At 32.9% G+C, this 26366-nt stretch overlaps 1 protein-coding gene across 1 annotated transcript in view; it reads left to right on the top strand.

The window, feature by feature from the left end:
• The first annotated feature begins 3897 nt into the window (after window positions 1-3897).
• Window positions 3898-26366, top strand: part of LOC124362633 — a 36291-nt gene continuing 13822 nt past the window's right edge. Inside the window, exons 1-9 of the mRNA XM_046817306.1 lie at window positions 3898-4012; window positions 9577-9697; window positions 11590-11803; window positions 11942-12110; window positions 13960-14153; window positions 14546-14626; window positions 18140-18333; window positions 18522-18686; window positions 21459-21643. Coding sequence (XP_046673262.1) covers window positions 9658-9697; window positions 11590-11803; window positions 11942-12110; window positions 13960-14153; window positions 14546-14626; window positions 18140-18333; window positions 18522-18686; window positions 21459-21643 — 1242 coding nt within the window. The 5' untranslated portion in view covers window positions 3898-4012; window positions 9577-9657. The remainder of the gene's footprint in view (window positions 4013-9576; window positions 9698-11589; window positions 11804-11941; window positions 12111-13959; window positions 14154-14545; window positions 14627-18139; window positions 18334-18521; window positions 18687-21458; window positions 21644-26366) is intronic.

Here is a 26366-nt window from a genome sequence, read left to right as displayed (position 1 = left end):
ACTACTACCACTCTTCCGTCGTCCGGCTACTTCTTCAGTCCCCGGGGGAAGCATGAGGTCCACGTGTCTTCTTTCCTCCAATCGCCCAACCTCTGTTATTGCCTACTAAAGAGAACCACACTGTCATTGCTCCAATGCAGCCCTCTTCTCAACTTCACTGGTGGAGATGAAGCGGCGATACCATTGGACCTATGAGATGTTGAAATACCTTAAGCCACAGTACATCAAGCAGTTTGAGAATACCTCAATCTAAAAAAACATTCTACCGATGTTTCATAGAAGGGTGAAACTCTGAATAACAACTTCTATTATTTCGTTATTTATCAGGATTATGCCTGGGAGGAGCAGGAGAAGGAGTTATAGGAGTCGGTGGTGGGGTTGGGAAAAATTTATTCTAAGTCTCTTATCCAGTGCCTACTTGTATGCAGTTTTAACCCCCTGTGAAGGGCTTTCCATATTTAAAAAAAAGTAAATTTTCCCTGTTTTCTATCCATTGCTATGGGTATTAAACCAGTATCAAGGGAAAACTAAAAACTAAACCTTTAAACCAATTTTGTATCTTTCTACAAAACTATATTTGATAAAAATGTTTAAATTCCAGATTTTTGTGTGACAAATTTTTTAGAAAGCATAATACTTGTAAAATAATACAATATAGCTTATTCAAGAAATTACTCTATAAAACTTAAATGGCAACAATTTTTGTCATATTTATATTAATTAATTATTACTCTCACAATAATTGGTAATCTAACTTTTTGTAATAATATGAAGCAAGCAATTATGGCTGTTTTTTTGGACTGGTTTTGTACTCGTAAAACAAGAGAAAAGCTCCTTAGGATATTAGAGAATAGAAGCTCGCAAATCTCGTTTGGCTTTGGTAGAAGCCTAAAAATTTTAGGAATAAATATAAGTAAAAGTGGTGTACAGTCTAAGTACAGAGTACTAGACTCTTCCTTGATATGAAGAAGACATTTTTTTATGTATCCCCTTTCATGCTTCCAAAGAGGGTGACCAAAAACTATTACCCAGCTTTGGTGTCGAGTCATATTTGAAAAATTGAGATAATTATTTAGAGAGTGCTTGTTGTTTACTACAAGTTTCACAGCCTCCATCTCCCCCTGTTTATCTAAGGCCATAGCAGTTTTGCAACCACTCACTGCATGGAGGAACACCAATACCTTTTTGTTATTTTCAACAAGTTTGCAGCTGAAGTGCGAGTACAGTTTAGCTGATGTTTTAAATACAGGTATTAGGAGATATATGTTGGGGCTAGTGCACAGAATATCACAGTCTGTATTCTCACTGATAAGAGTAACCTTTTCATGATGCTTTGATCATTTGATAGCCTACCACTGACTTCAAGATGAGTTTAGAGGCAGTTTGTCTCTTTGATCATATCAAATGCTGCAGATTTAATTTTCTTTGTATGCAGTTCTCTCTATATCAATAAAAAACACCACAGTAGTTAGTCTCTGTTGTAATTTCTTTTAAGGTAGTAGTCAACGTATTTATTAACAATTCCCTGGAAGGTATCAGCAGTCTTCCACACCATCTGATGCAGAAGAAATCTTCATCTAGAAGTGTAAATAAACTATACAACACGGACTTAGGAGTCTTTCTCACCCAAACTTTGTCAAACAAGGGATATGGCACAAGTTCATATTGGAAGAAAATGTTCAATTCATTATTTGGATTTTTGAGGAAGGCTACATGGTGAAATATTATCAACGGATTAACAGGATATCCTCATTGATTTTTACCTTTGATTTCAACCTTTGCACGTTCATTACATAATTGTTTCTGACAAACTTAATTTGATCAAATATCTTGCCTACCAATTTCATCATTGAGGAATTGCAGGTTTCAAATGCTATGTGGTAAATTATCGTTTTATCTGCTTCAACTCCTCTATTGATGGTCATCACAAAATCATTGGTCGGAAAACAGTCATTGATTCAAGCCACTCTACAAATTTTTGAACATCATCATTGTCTTGGTGCACTTGAGAGTCTCTGGCATCATTATATTGCTCAATGGTTGTAAATGGAACCCTGCAGAAATCCTAGACTTATTGGGATGTAGTCATTACTGCAGATATTGTGAGAACCTATTTGCTCAGTGTGCTGTCTGGTATGCCAATGCCATACATAACTGATCCCTCCTTATCCCACTACTTTTCAATAATCTCATTAGGGTCTGCTCAATACTCATATCTGATCGAATTCCACGTGAAAACTTAACAAATGTTTGAATTGCTCTCTCGATTGTCTCTTTAAGGTGATACAATTAAGGTTTTCCATGTTATATTAGTGTGTAGGGCTATCAGGGTCTTCACCTGAAAATTCTCATGTCTTCATCTTTGAGAGGATAATTTGTTAAAGAGATACGTAGATTACAAAGGATGTTGCCCTTGAACAAGCATGCCCAGCCATTATATTTTCTGATAATACGTGGTTGTAGGCTATGGTGAATAGATCCTACAGTCCGTTTCCACTCGTGATCTAGTCAATCGCTTCTTAAAAAGGACAACAGAAGATGAAATCCACTCACCAATTTTACAATTTTCGACTCAGACTGTGAAGGAAAAGTTGCATCTATCTCACAAGCCTTAAGATATAGTTGTTCGAAAGAAACCACTTTTAATAACAGATTGTAAGTAATATAATAATACAAACTAATAAAATGACACTATGATAAATAATATATAATTTAGTTACAGAAAATTGCTATAAAAATGAAATTAATAAAACAGAAAATAATAACTCGCACATAATTACTGATGAACAAAAAAGATGACATAAAAATTTAACTCATTTTTCATAAATGCACCAAAAATAATTCCATAAAATGACAAAAAATCCATAAAAAAACATCACTATTAACCTTTGTTAAACACTTTGAAGCATTAAATTTTTTTTTTAATTTATAAGCATATGTATTATCATAGGATGATTGTGAGTGCTTTCTATAAATTGTTAAATAGAATAATGTAGATCAAGTGTATGTATCAGTTATTTGTTATTGCCTTGTAGAGTTTGTTTTCAATAAGTTTTTCCCTTATATGTCCAGACTTAAATAACTTATGTTTTTAAATTTTTATAGATTTCCCAATAATATATTTATTTATTTAAATATTGGTATAATCATTCTCCTAGATTTTTTCTTTCTGTGCTGTGTGTATTCTTCATCAGACTTATACCTATTGGGTACCCTAATTTATTTTACAATTATTGAGCTCAGTTGTGTTCGTAAGGTTTTTATATTTTTAGGATTATGTTTTGTTTCTTTAGAAAAGTTATAATTATTATTTCATATATTATATTGTAAATATTTCATTATTGATTAATATCTACATTCTTAAGTGTAATAGATTTGTGTTGTAATTTTTGCTTACATAGTAAAATAAAATCTTTTTGAAATGATATGAGGCTCTATATTAGTAACAATGTATTTGACTTAACAGCCTTTTGATTAAAGAAATAAAATTTCATTTGTAGCTGGGGAGCATATGACTCAATGAGGCTATTTTTGGATACACATAAATAATGTATTGTATTTTTTCCAGTTTAAAATATTGTATTTTAATCAGAGTAAGATATTTTGTACAAAACGTATACTGTATAATGAATGCTTATAATGTATTCATACTTTCATAACGTTTTCTGGTACTAAAGTGGATATGGGATAATAAACTGTTTACAACATATTACAACACGATTAATGAATTATCCCCTCCAAGTCCCCAGCAGAGCTTCAGCACACTGAAGGTGTATTGAAGAATTGATAGCAATTTTATTACTAATAGTGACAACTTAAGCTATCAAGTAGGAGTGACTCACTGAATAGTATGGGAGGGGAGGAGGCTAATCTACAGCAGTGTACCTGGTTTCCTATCTTATCACCATAGATAAGTGATAGCGTCACCTGTCACTCTAGGTGTGGTCCTTACTGTGAGCTTGATCCACAAGTTTCTACTGTACAATCCTCTTCTACATCTTGTTGCTCAGAGGTAAATTTACTTAATTACTTAAACATAATAGTTGTAAATTAGTTGTTATGTAAGATTAAGGAAATTTTATACTGTGGGGGGGGGAGGTGGAGATCTCACTGGGGGGAGTTAAGTCTCCTCAGCCACATGCATAGAGGTCATGATTCTCACTAAAAAGGCAGAAAATTGTAATTTTATTCCTATAAATCACCATTTCATTATTTCATTTAAATCATTGTTCAAGTTGTTATTTCATTTACTCAGATTTTGTAATTAACTAATTACAAGATGAGTATAGAGACTAAAAATCCCATTCCTTAAATTTATTGCAATTTAATAAGTGGACACATCATAAAAGTGTTTGATATCTTTGTTTGCCTATCTTTATTATCCAATAGCTGTAGAAGTTTACAGCTTTCCATTTTTAAATCTATACACAACCTTTATTTTATTAAAATTATATTGTTGAACAAACATTGCAGCCTTTGCCTAATAACACTCTTTATCATAATATTTTCAGTTTCTTAGAACTACTTTAATTTGAAGTGGATGTGACACATTTATTCTTTGATGTTTAGAGACACTGATAAAGACTAATAGTTAGTCATTTCCTATGGTAGAAGGATATCAGTTTATTTACCAGGTATTTAATAAGAAAGTTTGTCATTCTTCTTACATTCAAGTTTGCTGGAAAAATACTAATTTTAGATACAAAAATATTATTAGATGATACAAGTAAGTTCTATTCTCCTTCTTAATGCAGTATACATTTGATTGTGATCAACCCACATCATTCTACTGGTTTCTATTTTGGATACTCCGGTATTGTTTATTAACTTTCTTCGGTCATCATTGTCACAATACTCTATTGGCAGATGTGAGTACAATAACACATTGTGTTGTAATAGGTATGACAACAGTATAATAAAAACTATGGTTATCTGAAATGTCACTAACATTAAATGACTTTTGAGCGGTTTTTTTTTTCTAGTGAATGTGAAGATTTTGTATCTGATTTAACACATGTTATTAAAGGACTTGTTATTACTAATTTGAATTGTGACAATTATGCAATATTTATGTATAATAAGCTAATTGGAGCAGCCCACACCAAAGTAGTCTGATGGCGTTTGAAGTGGTGTTGCCATATCGCTGCTGACCAGCTATTCCCGCTATGATACGAATTTTGAGTTCAGCTCCATTTCACCTTCCACTTAATGCAGCATCTAAAATCCGACACTTCACAGACTTGACTCCTGGAATCTGGCGTCCATGTCCGTCTGAAGAGATCCATAAAAGGCTTTTTGTATCGTTTTCATATCAAATACACTACACAATATAAAGTGTAATCTTAATGAAGAGGTGTTCTCACTGCGTCACGAGGTACACAGTTGAGTGCATTACAATGTTTTAAACACGATCACAAAGCACGGTGGAGCAACCAAGTTTTATACACATAATGTCTCCAATACCTACCCAACTAACATACATATACTCCTATCTACGCTGTATGGTTACAGTTATTATTATGTTTGATATACACGTTATCTGAAAAAAAGATGACACATGCACACACACACATATATATATATATATATATATATATATATATATATATATATATATATATATTTGTTTACCATAACAACTGATATTTATTTACTGCAACAGATGAGACGATCAGTAATTTTTCCTATACGTAAAACTGGCAATAGTGTTGGGTGAAGGATGTAGAGGGAGGATTCAGGTGCAAGATCCACTATCGGACTATTTTGGTGCAAGCTGCTTTAGTAATTTTATTAAATGCTCTTCCAGGTCCTTTGGGAGTCTAATTAAAAACGCATAGCAAAATTTACTACATTACATTATTAAGGACTCAAAAGGTCCTTCTTGAAATAACATCATTGTCCGTCCGTCTATGCAATAACTCATGACAGATAGGTTTTTATTGGTCTAGGGAAGAACCTTATTTATTTAAGGTAAAAAGGTTAAAGAGCAGTACATCTGTATGTCTGTCTATCCGTCTACCCATCTGTATGATAACTAGGTATTGAAAGGGAGAGAAAGGTCCTAGAGACTTGAAGTTCTGTAGGAGAACGATACTGATTTTTGGGGCTAAATAGTGCTTAGTCCATAAAATATTTGCTCTATTAACAATTTCATTGATAAATACAATTGTCAAAATAAATACAGGCAAGGTCATATGTATTTCTTGTTTAGTAGTTATGAAAATCAGTAAGTCTCTTTATGTTTTGTCCTGAAGCGTACAGAATGGATTCTAGGATGTAGTCTACTGGTACTGTCAAGATTTGAGACTTTTCTAAGTTTGTCTTCAACTATCTCGAGGTTGCAGTCCTTTTGGGATCAAAAGGTTAAAAGGCAGTCTATTTGTCTGTATGTCCACTCAATTGCCTGTCTGTGGTATAACTCTTAATAAAAAGGATCTAGAGAGTTTGTATTTAGTAAGTAGGTTCCTCTTGGTCCAAAAAATAACCGTATTGATTTTGAGTTCAATAGGTTAAATGGTAGTCCGATTGTATATTGTCTGTTTGTCTGAGTGATAACTCTTGATAGAAAGGTCCTGGAGACTTGACACTTGGTACTCAGGTGTCTCTTCCAAGAGCTCTATTGATCTTAAGGTCAAAAAAAGGAAAAGGACAGATCATCATTCTTGAAATCTTGTCACAGTCTGTCCTTCTATGCGCTAACTCTTGTTATATTCTTTCAGGTCCTTTCGTACTCTATTGCATTGGTTTATTCACAGTTAAAAAGAATTACATAAATTATTTACATACATAAAATTGCATATTTATCTATGATTAAAAGACACACATAGTTTTAAAAACATAGCCTTTTGCTGCTTAATTGCTTAGTTTTCTATGTACTTATTATGTTTCTAAATTATGAAAACCAAAATATCGGAAATTAATTGAGGAAATTCTCTTTACATGTACGAGTATTAGAATTCCTTCAGTATTAATTAAAGAGTTCAAATTAATTCATTCAGCTATAACTACTGAACTGTCACTCTGACTTCAGTGCTGAGGTATTTAAAATGTTTGATTTAAGGTGAAATGACTCTCTGGAAAATAAGCTATTTCTCTTTGCATGGGAAACTTTCTTGTGCACATTAGAAATTCATAAAAACCATTTTTGAGTTCTCCTAATTTCAAAGTTTGTTGTTGGAGAGCTCCCGGTACCCCTTTCTTCTGAGAAGTTTCCATACCCCTAAATTCCAATTACACTACTTCTACGTCTAGAAATCGTGCACTGGGTATATATCTCCCTTAAAAAAAACCACGAATTTGCAGAAACTACCCTATATTTAGTTTAGTAAAAATATAAATTTCACTTCTCATCCTGTTCATGCAACAACAGTAGAGAAGAGAACCAATAATTATACATGGGTCTTACCTGATCAATTTGATGTTAGAATCAATAGATTTAGATAACCCAAACAAGGTGGGTTCACTCTAAAAGATTCACTTTGTCCTCTTAGGAAATTTAAATATTGGGGAATTCATTAATTTTAATTGTACTCAATTTATTAATATTCTAGTTTTTTTAATGTTTGTTCACTGTTATACTAATTATGTACTATAAATACATTTCATAAATAACTCACTGGAATAAATCCTTAAATCATTCATTTCATTACAAATCATACAAATCATTTACAATACACAATAAAACACATTATGCAATAAATACAAAGACATTCAGGACCACTATTTAGCCTCTTGCTGACACAAAAGTTACAGATAAATTTAAAAACAAATAAAATAATGGTAATATTTATTATTATAAGCATCATAATATAATGAGGTATTAAAACCATATCAACTTTTAATGGTATAGAAGAAGTTAAAATAGGTTTAAGGTTTATAAACAAATATAGATTTATCAAGAGAAAAAAACACAAGTGACAGATATTACACAACATTAATCAAGTTGAAGAAAAATTTAGCCAACATCTCTATCACTGTATTTATCCTCGATTAGTGAACCATTGGACTGCTCTGTAAACACATTTATAGGAGTGTTATCAGTTTGTTTGATGTCCTGATAACAGTGGAAGACTACACCTAGTAGATAACTGCTTTGCCAATATTGATCAATATAGTGACTCTGCTTTCAAAATATGAGCTGCATTTATAGCATGTGAAGCAGGTCACTATGATTGAACCTTTATCACTATACCCTTCCATAAACTGTTATTAGTTGTTTTCAAAGTGAGGATAAAAGGTTTCTTCACAGTGGTTAATACTGTTGTCTACACAAACATGTAAATTGATACCAACAAATATAATATTGTTAGTTCTTATTGCGAGGTTAAGTGGTAGAGAGGACATTATAGTCCTAACTTCGCCTCTAATAAAGACATTTTTCATTTCATTTAATTTCTTATAAATTTCTTCTTAAAATCCACAACTTACAAACAAATTAACCAACACTATGTTATTGTTAAGAAAAAAGTTAACATTGAATAGCAAAAATAGAAGAGTAAGGTTTCCAATTACTTAATCGTGCAAAGTGGAAATCTGTGTATTTGTTGAGAAACTTACTTATGTGGCCATCTTGATTTTAGTTTGAAAAAAATATATATACTGTATATATATATATATATATATATATATATATATATATATATATATTCAAACTATGCAGCATTTTTTAAATATTCAAATTAGTTTATCAGCTGTACAGTTAATACAATATAATCATCTAAAAAGAACAATTGTTTAAAATTTAATTTTTTACAGTGTTACAATTTTTATAATTTTTCTTTGAGTGTACCTGAAGAAGTAGACTGTGTACAATTTCAACATTTTTTAGTTATATTCTAAAATATGTTTTGTAATTTTGTAAAAAATAAATAACACATCAAACATTTTATAGCATCATAAATACCTGGCTATATATTCAGTGAGGGTGATTTTATAGCTTTTCTAACATTAAGCTGTTACAATGAAAGAATGTACAGTACAATAATATTTGTAACATATAACAATTGACATTCCGTAACTAAGGAATGGGCTGCAGGGGTTTCAACTCCTCAACATGAGGTCTCATGTGGGGGCCCAAAATATAATTCCAGAGGAAAAATATAGGGAATAATTAATCCATACTGTAGAATTTTCCAACCAGCTAGTTTGTACTTAACCTAACTTTCAATAATGGATTTATACTGGGATTGTTCTGTAGCAAACAGTTCAAACGTTAGGTAAATCCTCCACTTAAAAAAAATCCTAGCTAAATTACTTATCATTTCTATCCCAAATACAAAAATAAAACACTTATACGTTACATAGAAATATCTCTAGAAAAACATGAGATTTGTAAGTTTAACTATAACTTTTTTGGTTTGGGATGATATCTTCGTATTATTGGTTATTTATTGTTTGCTTACAACAAACAATGTTTTACTTTACCAATCAATACAATATTTGACTTTACCAATCAGTACAATACTTTACTAATCAAACTATTAATACCGGTAATAATCAATCTGCATAGCTTTACGCATTAATTTAAAGTGGTTTGATGTTGATAAGAGAGAATAACAATGAGAATTATTTCAACAGGTCTGGATCCTGGGCTGCATAAGTTCAGAGTTAATTAGGTGATCAGTTCATTACACTGGTTTGACTGCACTCAACAACACAATGGATTCTACTTTCATATGGATTCTACTCACTTTAAGCGGTAAGTGATTTTACTTAAAATAATATTTTTTTTAAGGTTTACACTCACAACGAAGCAAATAAAACAGGGATATCTATAGATAAAGTCAGTTGGCTGCAGAGTATTTGTGAGTGAAATTCTCTTTATTCATAACATATAATCTCTAATAATACTACTTCCCTCCATCTTGTTTCTGCTGTGACGATCGTCATTTACTATTGGCTTCTGGTCAATTTTCAGTGGTTGGTTGGTCTGTGTAGATCTATTATGACCTGTATTTTTTAGTTTGATTTCAATAATTAGAATTTTGTTTTTTTTTAGTCCATATTTTAGAAATTGTTTGCGTAGAGTTTAAACACAACTTGTTTGTTGTGATTCCTAACTTATGTGTTATAACATTCTGGTATGATTTGTTTAGTTTAACCTAGATTGCAAGTCATGTGTTATTTTAGTTATCCACCTGAAGAAGAGATGAGATTACAAATCTTTAAATGTAGTGTTACTGATTTCTTGTATCCCTAAACATTGGCAAATGTCCGGAAAAATCCTGTTTCTTTCATAATAACATTAGATCATTGCAGGATTTATTCTCAAATTTAACAAAACTTTCATGATTTAATTATATGTAAAGGTTTGATGATACATAGTTTTTAATATCCTTATTTCTTATGGAATTAATTATTCTAAATACTTGCCCTTAGGAACCTTCCTATACAGTGATGATTGAGTTCAGATTCCTTTCAAAGTTTGTATATAGAGATAGTTTAAGACAGCACTCATGCTTTATCTGCTGAGACAGACAATACTATGGTATTATGATCAGTATAGGCATCCATAATATAAATTACATTTAACCCATAGCCACGATTTTTAAGAGTCTGGATTTACTGAAGTTTGTAGTTATGAGCAATAGAAAAATTGCAGCAAAAGCCCATTATTGTTAGTTATTTCAAGTATAACTTAGCAGATACAGATAACATTTTTCAGTGTTTTTTCTCCTCTGTTATATTTTGCTGCCTCCCTGAAACCTCATGGGAGGAAGGATGTAACCGTTATTGATGTATGTACTGTACTGGATTCTTATACTGGACTCAATAAAAAAAACACAAATTGTCCTGATGTACCGCCATAAAAGTATCTTTGATACCTTATTGGTTCTGACAAGATTTTAAATTTTGTTTATGATGTTATGGTAAAATATCAAGAAAATATATTAATTAGTTGCATATTTTTGAATCTATAAAATATTTAATTATACTTTGATTTATAAGTTTCAGTTGTTTTCAATAAACCTATATTTAATTTCTTGAAAACACATTTTGAATCCATCGCCAGTGACTAGGTGTCAGAATTAACATTGTGTCGAAGGACTGGTGACTAAGTTGATTACATCAAATGATTTGCACATGCATACACATTGCTGCTACTATAATTCCTGAGTTTTTGTCCCTTAATGTCCTGAGTAGGGTCAGGAAACAAAATTCACTATTGTTGCTCCATATCCAATAAGTGGTAAATTCTATATCTGGCCATAGCATTGTGCTGTGAACTATGTTGCTATCATAGGAAGCATCAAACCAGTTTTAAATACAGCTATATAACGATTTTAAAGCTGTAATAATATAGTCTTAATTGATATTTTAGGAAGATCAGCTTATTAAAAAAGTGTAAAACAGCTCTAATTTATTTTCTGTTAAACAAAAGCATGTTAGCACACAGTCTAAACATTCATCTATTTATCATCCAGATAATTTGTGTTGAGAAGAAATCTAGTTCCCTTACACACATCAGGGTTTGAACACACCAATGATAGATAGTTCATTTATGAGAATAGTTATCCAAAAGTGTTGATGTTTTAAACACAGCACATAATACAGTAAAACTATTTACTCAGTAGCTGTGCATGCTTGTAGGGGCATACATGGTGTACTCCCAGTCAGACACAAGTGGGCTGCAGGCTACAATCCCACAGAACCTGATCAACTGCTACCGTAACATGTCTCTTCTTACAAGAGAGTATTTGCCACCCATGACCCTTAACTCTCTCTTGGCCATCATCCGCAAGCTGGAGAACACCCCTGGTGTGTACCTGGACATGCGAACCCTCTCCACTCAGATCATGAATAGGCAAGTACCTGTTAAAATCATCTTATACTATAAATAGCTAATCTTTTTGTAAAATATGAATGTACACTATGCTAAAATCAAATACCCGTTGAATTCTTCCAACATTCCATCATTGATCACCATGAATTTTCATTTCAGTTATCGAATGGATGGAATAGAGAAAAATCCTGATGTGGCTCCATCACAGTATGTCACACCCTTTGGACCATCAGGGAACCAGTTCTACAGGTACAAGATACTCATGGATGGACTGATACCCACCAGTGGAAACACATTTTCAGATACAGCTCTGAGAAGTGAAGAAAAGGTAAGGCCAACAATCTTAGTCTGATTTTTTTTAAATTTTTATACTAGAGTTAAATTTCCACCCAAGACATTTTTCTCATTCGTCTGAGTTGATATCTTAGCCATTATGAAACCAGTAACACTATAATATCAGTTATAAGCTACCTGATCTTTGTTAAATTTTCAGCTGGCCTCCAAAGATTTACATCTCTAATGTAATTTTTAAAGGTACAAAAGAAGCCAACTGCATTCATTCAAAACTAAAATATTGATTTGAAAGACATATATCATCTTTATAATCTGGTTCCTTGGATTGGTTTGGACTGAAATTTTCATTTATTGAATGTTGCTATTTCTGACTTGTTTTATTGTATGGTGCTCGAACCCAAGGTTTAATTTCTTGTCTTCAAATTATTTCTTTTTACCTTCCTTTAGACATGCAATTCAATTCAATTCAAAACTTCTTTATTCATAAGACAGTACAGGTATTGTACATAGAATAGTGTCAAAATTATTGTGTCACATAATGTACAGATTTATAGAAGAGTACAAAATATAGTGCCAGTTATCTAATATAAAAGTAGTCTTAATCTATGGTAATAATATATTAACTGTAGATAATTCATTTTTAAATTGTTAGTTAGCTTTTTATTTAGTTAATATTGTCTTATTTATTTATATGTTAAGTGTATCAAAATATCAAAGTTGTTTATTTTTTGCTAACGTAACTATATTAAATGCCACTAATTAAGTTAAAGAAAGTTAAGTAAGTATTATACACAACTCAAAAACTCTTCCAGGCTATAGAGGGCTCTTTTTATTAAATACTGCTTCAGAAGGACTTTAAATTTATTTAAATGTGGCTCTGATTGAATACTAGAAGGCAGATTATTATAAAATTTTGCCCCCATGTATGAGGGTTTTTTTGCAATAAAATTGTAAATTATGTTTTTCTAAGCACAACTTGTTTTTGTTTCTTGTTGAATATTGATGATGGTGTCCTAGTTTTAAATGGTTATGAAATGTTTCTTTTATGCTTAAAACAGTTTCAAAAACGTAAAGACTATACACAGTTAGTATTCCTAATGTAGAAAAATGTTGTTTAACTGAATATTATTGGTGAATATTACTGAACATATTGATTGTGCCTTCTGGTTTCAAAGACAGTTAAACAACTATTCATGGGCATTAAACTTCCCAATTTTTTGCTTTGAGAGAATTGAACACTGAGTTACCCCGTGCAATTCAACCATATAAATATAAATTATGGGTACAGAATAACCCAAGTGTATCGCCTAATACATACATTCAACAAGTCTCTGGCTAATGTCACTGTACAGATGTGAAAGAAATTACTGACTTCATTCTAACCAAAGTGGTTACATTCAACAACAACAAAATATTTTATCAGATTATTCTAGTTTGGTTTGAGTGGTTTTGTTCAATCATGTCAGCTAAATTACATCCTCACAGCCAGGCTAGAACTCAGATCGGTTTTTCAGACACTTTTATCAGGGCCCTGGTTGAGCCCCACCACACTTCTACAGGATAACAGGGATGTGGTAGCAGGACAAGGTGGGGCTCGACCAAATATCTTTTCTGGGGCCTGCCAAAGCTGAGAACGCCCTTGGTCACAGAAAATAATCAAACTACTTACAATAAATAGTGTTTCAAAAGCCCATAAAACAAATTAATTTTGACACTGAAATGATTGTTATGCATCCCCTTTAAGCCTTCTTCTCTACAACAGTCAAAGACATCTTCCCATCTGGAACATAACACACCACTTTTAGACAGTTGCAGTTTTATTTTTGTTTTTATTCTTACAAATGCTGAATAAAGAGTCTATACAATTAATTGTGTTGGTCCAGTGTGCCATTCACATGATGCTGAGTGCATCTGTGGACAGAAACGAGAGAGGGGATGAGAGCACAGTGTGTAACAGTTTGACCAACTACGTGCGATGGGACAGCAGAGTGCCTCGCAATTCCGGCGGTGGTAGGACGCCTCGAGACACCAGAAGCTACAAAGAAGAGGTGGAGGAGCTGGAACCACTCACAGATAAGTGAGTTATTTAAAATAAATACAATTAAATTATATTTATAATCACACCGTACCATATTAGTTTTAATTCATAATCTGGTAAAACCTTTAGGTTCGATAAAATTGATAGTTAATCTCACTAAAATGCATCCCCTCATATTACAAATTGTTATATTTCACATATAGAGAATAAAAAACTCATGTAACTCATGTATTTGGATGAGTTACCATTGTAATTTTTGGCATTTATCAAGCAAAGCAAGAATAATTTCAATTTAAAGTATACTCAAATTTTCTATATTTTTGAAGATTTAGTCTGGTGATTCTATAGGAATTTTTGACAGTATCCCTATTGTGTCATAGCTGTTTAAAATCCTGAATAAAATGTTTAATTGATTGAAATTTCTGTTTCAGTGGCCCAAGATTAGGTCAGTGGCTGGAAGGAGGTTTTTTAGGACTTTCTTGTCCATTAGAGAATGGAGTTGTTTATACAAGGTACCTATTGTTATTGTTATGATCTGTGAACAATATATTGTAATTTCATTATTCCTAAAAGTATAATAATATATGAAGTTTTAATTTTTTTTTATACTTCTTTGCACTGATATCCCTGATGCATTACAGCAATTTAAAAGATGTTAATTTTTTAAATATTTTACCCTGATCTAAAACAATTTTTTCTTTCCTCGAACCTGTTATCCCCTTCAGTTATATCATGGCCTTTCGAAACTCTTCACCTGATAAATCCTCTTATGCCACAAGTGAGCATGGTCAGTGTAAGATGACTGAGTGAACTTTGCACACACAACTATAGAGTCACAACATGGTGTTCCTTCTGACACTCCCTATCATCTTTACTTTAGCCAGTGATGTGCATTCTTCCTTTCAGGCTGGATTAAGAGAGTACAACAGCACTTCCTGGAGCTTGCTTTAGTGTTATCCAATGTATGATAGTACCTTCACTTCAATTCTGCATAATTTTACTTTCAATGAATGACATCTTCTAATATAAATCAATATCAAAGGTACATATTTCTAAACCACCCTTATGTCCCTAAAAACATTCAAAGTGTGTTTAAACCTGTAATGCCGCTCTAAGTTAACAATACATCTATGCAATTAAAACCATTTTCAACACATAAAGATGAGAGCATAGTGCAATTTTAAGAAAGAAATTTTGTTAGTGAATAATTTTAATGTTCCCTTTAATTTTAATAATCCCTTAATATAGCTAAGGCTAATTTTGTTTATATAAAATTCCCTTTCAACTATTACCAGTGTTGTTAATGTATTTAATAAGTTTGACTGTGCAGTAAGAATCAAGAAAATTATATATTTTAAATTATTAATTATTATCAAATATGTCAATATATTCCAATTGAACATTTGAATAAATCTAACAAGTGAGTATATTTGGTAAAAATCAACTATAATTAAATAGTAGTCTTGTCTTTCAAACAATAAATCAATTTTAAAATTGTACACAAACTCTTTTTGAACATCAATAAAAAAAATCATAACATCATAAATAATTCTATCATAATAATGTTGTTTCATACAACTATATCAGTTATGCATGTACATAAAAAAAAACTGTATAAGTTATGACAAAGTACAAACATTGTGTTTAGAAAACGTCCAGTGCTTACCTGCAGCTTCGTCCACAATTTCTCTGCAAATGTATTTGATAGCTCCAACAATTTTAGATATTAATATTAATAGATCAATGTGAAAAAACCACAAAGCCAAAGTTTGTGGATTTCTTAGTGAAAGCACTTATGATGTAATACAATGGGTCCATGACATTTTTGACAAAAAGGAAAAGTATTTCATGTATATCAGATACCGTACATATTTTTCAGTATTCATGGCTAAGAGAAAAATATAATACAAATACATGGATGGATGTTACAAATAACAAATTTGCCATCAGCTGTTATATGCAGTACAATATTTGTAATTGTTGACAAAACTACAATTCAAAAAGGAAAATTAAAGATTCATTGTATATTTGTCTGGTTGCTTACATTTTAAAATTAAGTGATATACAATTTCAACATTCCTTAACTTTATTACATTTAAATAAGTTTATAAATAATAAATTCGTTTTAGGTTAAAACAATTTCGGAAAAAGATTTTTATTACGTTGAATTTCATGTGCAGATTTTGGTAAACATTATCTAAGCAATCATTAGTAATTTTTATTCTTAAAAGAGTGACTGTTTTGTCAACATAACCGTTGGGCCAAACTTACAGTACTTATACATACACACTTTGGACTGAGAAAAGCAAAAAGCATTTACTTCCAGCACTTGTATTTCACTTTGAGTATATAAGGGATAGAATTGAAAATGCTGACTTCTAGCTATGCCTTACTATTCAATATTGGTGCTATATATCTTCACTGTGCATGAAACAGTTTTCAAGATAATGTGTGGACAAAGCTAGATCGTGTACATATACAAAAAAACTGTTCAAACTGTCCAGATTTACTAACAATATATATGATTAATTCAATTCCCTAAAAGTAAATGTAAGCCTACTTTGATATACACCCAGCTCACTGCCTTTGTTTGTACCCTCGGTATTTGTTTTTCGAAGGTATAAATGTCTGTAAACATAATACACTTCTTAATACCTTGTTTCCTAATACCTGTTTGCTATATCATCCTATTTCCGGATCATTCTAGGAACTATATCAATATTTATATACCTAATCTGTATCATATCTCTCATCAGTGAATTTGGATGCAACATCCCCTCAATGACTTTCTATCATGAAAACTTGTAATCAGTGTCTGGTGTCTTGTTTTGTATTTCACTTGCTATAGTCACGGATTCATTGCAGTCGCGTGTTTCCTCAAATTATGAGTAATGGAGCGAATGATTCGTTGAATTATGTTAGTGTCCGGTCCCTCCATTTTTGTTTCTTCAGGTACTGTAAAAATGCCATCTCATAATGTAAAAGGAAACCAATTGGTAGTACACATCCTCATTCTCATTTTGATCATATAGTGAAGTCCAGAGTAAACTAATTGATCAGAATAAAATTAATTATTTCTCCCATCTATAATAAAAAGTACATAATACTGTTTGTCATTACTATTTGCATCACACTACATCAGCTGATATTCATTAATGCAAATACAAAATACTGGGACATGTATGGCATGTTGGATTTCCATGACTTGACAGCTGTCAAAAATATTGCCATCTGTACAACAAATAAATTTTCTATAAATTACTTTTAAGAGTATTTTGTGGGTGGTATTTTGGAATAAAAGAATGCCTCTATTTTATTATTATACATAAGTAATGTCTAATTTCCTCCAAATCAATCCTCTGGATTTTGTTTGATTGAGAATTATACATCCATACAACCAAACATCCAATCATCGTTACAAACTTTTGCATTTATAACATGTATATAGGATTATTTTTTCATTAAAATACACAGCACAAATTTAAATTTATGATTTCAATCAGGTTCTGCAGTTCAATTTCTAATCAACTTAACTTTTCTTCTAGTATTCATGCAATCATATCTGTATGTATGTTACCTATTCACTAATGTAGATACATAACAGTATTAATCACACATTTATTCACTTATTTGTTGATTGCAAATAATAAATCAAAATTTGTAACTTTTTACAGGCTATCTTTATACATGTTCTGACAATCTTATCTCCTCTCATCAGTTTTTATGAAATTTTGTTTTTAACATTTTAAAAAGTTGTATATTTAAACTATTTATTTACTATAGATTTTTTCATCCTCTAGAAAGTAAAATTCTGAGAAGACACACAAACAGAGAATGCCGTAACTTAATCTGTTTCTGAGTTATGATTTAAAAATTAAAAATTCAAATAGACAGATGTTAAACAAAGTGCTGGAAGAACTTTTTTGTTTATTTTGATCCATTGAACCATATCTCAAAATATCCCCTCACCCCATTTTTGAACACCCTGTATGTGTATATGATAATATAAGTACTTGACATTCCAGGTATGGTGCTATCAAGATGGGGCTGGTGCTTGGAGGAATTGCGGCAGGACTCCAGTCACAGTCAGTCAGTCGCCGCAACCTGATCCTGGTAGCGAAAGCCAACTCTCTGCGAGGCCGCCAGTTTAACTTCCCCCGACTCTACACTACAGACACCAACCCTAACATTAGCAACATATGGGCAGCCACTCTCTCAGGTCATACTAAGATTTGAGCATTCTTATATTCTGATTTACGTTTTACTAATCTAGTTTTTAATTTCATTAATTTTTCCTCTGGATATTTGTAATATTTTGATTCTGCTAATATATTAATACTACACAACTGCTAATATTTTATGATAATCATTCATAGACACCATCAATAATCACATGTATACTGACAGGAGAAGTAGCAGAAGTTGCACTTCTTCAGGGACCCCTGCGTAACAGCCAAATGAGGGTTGGCCTGAACGGTGGCTGGAACGACTCCGTTCTTCCACGATACTACTTCCTCAACGAAGACAACAAGGATGCTATGACTGATACTGATATTCGTGGATCCATTGATGGTACGATTCTATATATACATCATAGAAGTAACATATTTTCAGATTGGATATCTCAAAACATAGTGTTATTCATCTTGTAACATACAACAATTGCAAATATCCGAAATCCAATTATCCTTTCAAACCTTCCATTGTCAATAACAAATTTTAAACAAAGATATCAGATATTTTTGTGAACTAATTATATTATTATATCACAGAATTCAAACTCAACAAATGAGCTAACCAAAAATAATAATAAACAGATAAATGCCAAAAACAAATTTATAATCGGTTATTTTGCAGAATATTTGGAAAAGTTTGAAATAAAATATATTAAGAAAGAAAAGAGGATCAACTTACATTTAGATTGTCTGGTTTGTCTACTATAGTAAAATTATATGATGTGTGATTTCAAAAATCAGTACATTGATTATATTTGTATTAGGTTTAAGATTTGGTCCTTAATGATGTATTCATTTTAGGTTGAAGGAATTTTGAAAATTATTTTGTTATGTTCAATTGCACACACAGATAATGGTCTCTCACGATTTTGGGGGACATTTTTTTCCTCTTTCGAACTACTTAAATACTTCCTACAATTTTATAATAACATGGGACCGAAAAGTGAACATCAAACTGATGATTAGGGGGATATTTGGAATTTTTCAATCTTTGAAGAGTAGGAAATAATATTATTATAAATTTAGACTCATTAGAATTTGTAATATTGGATTTATATTGATTTATATTTAGGTACTCTAATTGTTTATCTACTATATTTTAGGATATGCTCTTTCTAACAAGAGATTATAAAGTCTATACAGTTAAGAAAATAAGATTGGGTTAAAACAAAAATGTTTTGCCCTTATTGGTAAATTTTTAGGGATTGACTTTTTATGTGAATGCAGCTGTTAAAATGTAAATTTGGCGTCTATTGTTACTATCTTCTATTTGAATGTTGTGTTCAAAATTTGATTCCCATTAAATACATAAATACCTAAAAACGTTACTGCATCTAAGATATTCCTTATAAATTTTAAATTACATAATAAGTTGTTTAGATTGGACAGGACGTCATTTAGTTTGTCAGTAACCTGCAAATTATGTCCCAAAGATTATTTATTCTTATTTAGGTTCAGAAAAAACGGAAAGACAGTGTCTTCTTACTCTTTAACGAGCTTTAATTAGCTCTGGCATGAACGAAATCCTCTTAAAGTGTTTTAGGACTGTCTTTACAATTGCATCTGCTTTTAAGTTACCAAGTATAACTCTTGAGGAACACAGATTCTGGTTCTTGTTATCAGAGGTGGGGTCTTTGTCACAAAGGTGGATTCATTACTGATTTTCAGGAGGGAAAGGGGCATCTTGGTTTTAATTTACCATTATTGGCTGAGCATCAACAAAGTCTATCACTCATGAGACTGGAAAAATCTCGTTTCTGCATAACTGTCTGTCCTCAAAATTTTGAATGATGGCTCATTTATATATTAGCAAAACTCAATTTATTTATATTCATTTATATGTTAGCCCTCTCTACCTCACCAGAACTTTTAATATTTGAAAACTTTGATGAAATGTAACTTAATGAACAAAAATGAAGTATCAAGTGGCAAGATATATCAACAAGGATCATCTGCAGACTTTAAAGTTTGCATGAAATTTCTACATAGACAAGAAGCAGTTCTATGATGGTGCATGTCCAACCATGGAATCCTGTTGAGCGTGCTGAAGTATTTAGTAGGGTGACACAATTTCTTTATTGTCTACCAAGGAAAGATAAAAATTTATTTTCTGCAGGAAAGATATCATATGATGTATGTATGTCTGTATATCTGGCCGCAGGACATCTCAAAAATGAAATGAGCTATAGGCATGAAATTTTGCTTGCAACCTTAGTGATGCCTATTACGCGATACATAGTGTGGCTTACTCCTACCATATCTTTATTGTAACAGGTGCATATTTCAATACAACCAAAAATAACATTTAAAAAAAATGTACTCAGAGTCAAATTTTATTTCATTAAGTTAATATAATTTTTATGGTTACAATACAAGAGTGCTAGGTTTGTTTTTCATAAAAATGTCTTTCTTCCTCTTCTGGATCTGTCACATAATTGTCACTAGTAGTACTGGAATGTAACGAAACATAGATGTAGAGCCACCCAAACCACAACTGAACAAATAAATGTTCAATCATAATTAATAAAATAAAAACTGTATGACTTTTAAATACAACTTGTGAGTTATTGACATTCAGGTAGTGAGTGGCATTGCCGTGTTGGTTGGATAACTCTTTGAAGGTCCAACTTGTAAGATAACTGAGTTGGAAGTATAGTTTTGAAACTTATATCATCTACTGTCTTTACTCATATAATCTAACCATTTTAGAGTTTATGATCAGATCTCACATCTCAACTGCAAAGAGAATCACAAGTAGGGTTCTCTACTTTGTCTACCAATGCCGTCTCATCATTTCTTTTATCGTATTTTCCACCACTTTCTTCTTATGTTTCTGATAATGTAACATAAAATAATACCAGGACTAATACACCTACCTACAAAAAGCAGAGAAAGGTGACTTTCCTACACATGGATCTTCAATTTCTGGAGTACTACTGGTCTATGCAATACTTATTGTTGTAAGTAGCAATTTAGCTGTTTATATCAGGAAATTAATGCTATTTTGTTTTGTAACTACAATAGAATAAGTGACTCAAATTATAATTGTAATATTTTAATAGTGCTTCGTATTTTTGTGTAATTTTAATTATGCCTAAACATGTTACAGGACTGATCCTGGGATCTAATGCTCAGACATGGAGTAACCAGATGGGAGGTGCAGGCAGGATGAAGTTGTCCCAGTTGTTGGACATGTACTACTCCGAGCGTGGAGTGCTCAACAGCAATGTACGAGCTTGCCAACGCATTACACAGTTCAACTCCATGTTTACTCCAGATCAGATTTTCCAACAGGTCAGTAACAATTTGTAGCAAAGTTTATAAAAGGTTGTATTATAAGCTATACCACCTTTTATTAACTTTTTTTAGAAGATTTAGACAATTTCAAACTTTAAACTGTGACATGTCAAAGTGCTAAAAATGCATTAATGCTTTTTAATTTGTGCACGTTATGCTAAAAATGTGTAAATGCAATAAAAGATTAGTAATAAATCAAAACTAGACAAGTACTATGATTATAATTAAAAACTTGTGTACATTTCCTTTAGAACTTGCACATAACTTCTAAAGTAAAATAGCGGGGAGTTGTCAACCCACATACAGACAGTCAGCAGAAGTCAATTTCGGTCTATAGCCAAGCAACAAGGATAGTAGGCTGAGTGTAGTACAGATTTGCACCTACTAGCCTAGCAGCACGATAGCGGTTGGAGTAGAATGGCTGAGAAAGCTTGACTCAATCATTAGATAGAGGTTATCTTTTAAATAATATTTCTAATAGTATTTCTTATGTTATATAGAGTGTAACAAAAAGGTTGGACTGGCTATGCATTTTCATATTTTATGTATAGTTCTAAGCTAAAAATTAAAAATAACTTTTTTTCCAATTTCCACTTCGTTTAGCCACTAGCCGCCATTTTGTATATTTTATTAACATATTATCTCTAAAACTAATAAAACTGAATAAACCAAATTTGGCACATATATTTGTATAAGTAAGAGAGAAATAAAAAAAATAATTGACAAAATGGCGTCTGTTGACCATTTATAAAGTAAAAAAAACCAATATAGTTATAAAAAATGTAATATTAGACACCAACTATTTGGAGAATTTTATAACAGTTCTAACGGTACTTATTTCGACGAAATCCGTCAATGCATAAGCGAGCTCGACCACTTAAATGAGAAACCAAGAGCAACAAACTACTGATAAAACTCAACTATGACGTATTTGGCGCTCCCGGCTTGTGCAAGCGTATCTTTAAAGTGGTCGTGCTCGCTTATGCATTGATGGATTTCGATAAAAAAAAGTAAGGTTGGAATTGTTATACAAATTTCAAAATGGTTGGCATATTTTGAAATTTTTATAACCAATAGCTTTATAATTTTAGAGATAATAGTTTGTTAATACAAAATCGCTGCTAGCGGCTAAACGAAGTGGAAATTGGAAATAAAGTTATTCTTCATTTTTAGCTTAGAATTACACAGAGAATGTTAAAATACATAGCCAGCCCAACCTTTTTGTTACGCCCTGTATATTATAATTCCAGATTAAATTTAGAATTTTTTTGTTACTGATCAAAATTTACTAGGGGTTCTTTATCCTGTATACTAAGTTAAGTTTACAAAATTCAAAAACAATTTTTAATACCAACATCAAAGTTAAACTGAAGTGCAATCACCTATCACTCAGGTCAATTTGCCTGTGAAAAATGTATAGATCTTTTTAATAGGTCAACTTTAGTCAGATTTCTAGCCACAATTTGTTTGGTTCAAGTAACTCACTTTAGAAGAATTAAATTACAAAAGTGAAAGTTCAAAGTCAAATTTGTTCCATCGTGTACCTATATGAAGTTTTAAATCCCAATGAATATTTCAATGAAGTGAATTATTTACAGCCACACAATAAAAAAATGTACTGGGTTACTTTTTAAGGTTAAGCAAGACAATTATTAAATCTCGATAAAATGCTCTTAACTTTCTCTAATAATAACCTTATAATTAAGTGCCTGCACTTAATTTCACAATCAGGTTTGGAGTAGTGGAACGCTCACTGACTGATAAACTCAATGACCCGAGTTCGATATCAAGGACTACCAGTTATCTTTTTGTGTCGACTTTTTATTAACTACATTAAACCTTATTTTTTATGTATTATTTTATTTTACTTGACGTGTGCATAACTTTTTAATAATTTTAAATTTTCCTATATTTAAATAAATAAATAATCATGAGTATTTCAATAGAATTAACAAAAAACGGCAAACCTCACATAATACACAATAATTATAAATATAGAGAAAGTTATACTCTAAAAAGTGGAGAAACTATATGGCGTTGCTTGGGTAGATCTTGTGGAGCTACGCTGAAAACTGATGTAAATAGGGAATCGATTGTCTCTTCTAATGAAAAACATTCTGGACCTCACCCGTCAACAATGAGACCCCTTATGTCTTCACGTATGTCATCTTCTCTCTCCCACACCTGGTACATCTCCCGTGCCTGCTGCCTCGCCCGCGCCTGCCGCGTCGTCCACACCTACCGCGTCGTCCACACCTCCCTCGTCATCCACGCCTCTCGCGTCATCAGCGGGGCATGTTGGGTCACATGCACCGGTGGCTCTACGTGGACTAGAGGACGAAAACATGAGATTGAGGTTGCAGATTGCGGATCTTCAAAGAAAATACCAAGATGTCCTAGACCACTCGGTGGAATCAGATACTCACCTTCATCATGCGTATCCAAGATCGACCGCCCTGTGCAGTGTGAGCAAATGCTCAATGCCTGTCAGGATCCACGGTGTGTGGAAATTCACAGTCTTGTATCACGCCTCATAAATACTATCCAGGTCTTAGAAGCCGACAACTTGTGTTTAAGAGCGGAGGCTGATAGATGTGAGTGCCACCGCGGGAAGAGCACTGAGACTTGGACCGTCGTCCCAATGAAGAATGTCCCAATCGAGACCCAAAACAAATTTACACCCCTGGCCACCTTACCTGAATCCGATGAGACTGCTTCTCCAAAAACAAGGAATGGAGGGGAGAAAGGGAAGAAAAAGAAAAAGAAGAAGAGAAACCCTCGGAAAAAGTCTACAACTCAGACCATTAGTCGGGAGGGATATACGATGGGGGTTGAACATCGTCAAGAGGAGCAGCCTACAACGTCTTTACCCTTCCAGACCGTTATTATCGAGGGGGACAGCCATGCACGTCATCTGGCCGGTCTCGTTCAGCAACGTGTGAAACTGCCTACGAGAGTAAGTGGGATCTGTAAGCCTTCAGCGGGACTTCTCGATGCTACGTCCGGCGCCCCGCCACCACCTGGGAGCTGCTGTGTCATACTCGCCGGCAGTAATGATATTGCAACCGGTGAGTCTCAGAGCATTTACCGACATCTGGAACAGCGAATAATCGCCCGCCTCGCCTCATCCCGAGTCATTGTGGCCACCATCCCTCAAAGACACGACCTCCCAGTGAACCATATAGTGAACCAGACAACCACCGCCGTGAACCATTATATCGAGGAGCTATGTGCCAGATGCGAGGGAGCCCAGCTGCTAAACATCAACAGCATAGAAAGGCGCTGGTTCACTCGCCATGGTCTGCATCTGAGGTTGTCGGGCAAGCGGATTCTGGCCGGACTGTTGGTGAGAAGTCTGGTGGAAGTGGGTCGTTTACCGTTCTCTAAATCCTCTCCCTCTCCTATAAAATATAATCCTGATTCAACATCTCCAAACAAACTGCAGTCATCACCAATCTCCACCCCCTTCCAATCAACCAGCTCTCTTTCTCCCATTCAAGTGCCCTCTCTAGACACTCCATGCACGGACAACACTCCACATCATCCAATAGTTCGTCCCGGAAATTTTGACACCTACGCTGACGCCGTAGCAGGAACCTCCACTGAAAGGGAAAATGAAAATGGACGCTTTCCTAACCAAAAAAAACTCAATTGTCGACACTTGTTTAAAGAAAGGTTAGGAGAAACTTTGGATCCAGTTAAAAATTTAGAAAAATACCCAACTCAAAATTTGCCAAAATTTCAAAAGTTTTCTAATTCAAAACAAACTGAAAAGTTTATACTGGTACATCAAAATGCCCAATGTGCAACCAATAAAATAGATGAGCCAATGCTCATGTGTGACGAACTCAAACCTGCTGTATTTGTTGTCTCGGAACACGGTTTCAGAACTGAAACAATAAATTTTTTCAAAATTCAAAATTATGAATTGGCATAACATTTTTGTCGAACGCACTTTAAAGGGGGCGGTGTGGCAATTTTCGTGAAAGCACCATTGAAGTTTGAAAATTTCTAAATTAATCACATTACCGATCTAAACTTTGAGGCCAGTGGTGTTAAGATCATATCTAACACTCTTGGAAAAATATCAATCGTAGGGTTGTATAGATCACCCAATGGATGTGCCGAATCTTTTTTTACAAACCTTGAAAATCTTATAAATTGTCTTTTCTTAAACTCATCGAAATTTACTATAATTGGCGATCTAAATATCAACGTTTTGGATCCCACCGACCCCATGGCCCAGCGGCTGCGGGATGTTTTAAGCTCATTTAATCTAAATTGGTCCGTGAACTCCCCAACACGAGTGACTGATATGACGAGTACTGCCATCGACAACGCCATTACAAACATTCCTAACGTCACGGTCTCTGTTTTGAATACGGCTGTCTCCGATCACTTTGCGCAGGAGGTTGTGATACATGGATGTAAAATAGAAACTCAAAAATCATCTTTTAAAATTAAAAGAGCTTTCAATTTCCAAAACATTTCCAATTTGAACAATTTATTAAAAAACGAAACCTGGAGCTTTTTGAACAGCTTTGAGAATGTCAATGACATGTATCAAGCTTTCAATGACCGTTTCATTTATTATTTAGACGTTTCGTGTCCTTTGAAAAAAACCAAAAACAATTTAAAACCCAAAAATAATTCCTGGTTAACTAAAGGGATTCTCATTTCCAAAGATAAACTCAAATTTTTTCACTCAATATTTGTCCAA

The sequence above is a fragment of the Homalodisca vitripennis genome, chromosome 5 (assembly GCF_021130785.1).
Source record: "Homalodisca vitripennis isolate AUS2020 chromosome 5, UT_GWSS_2.1, whole genome shotgun sequence".
In the NCBI taxonomy this organism is placed as follows: domain Eukaryota; kingdom Metazoa; phylum Arthropoda; class Insecta; order Hemiptera; family Cicadellidae; genus Homalodisca; species Homalodisca vitripennis.
Note: the sequence above shows the minus strand (reverse complement) of the source record. Positions and strands in the feature narration are given on the sequence as shown.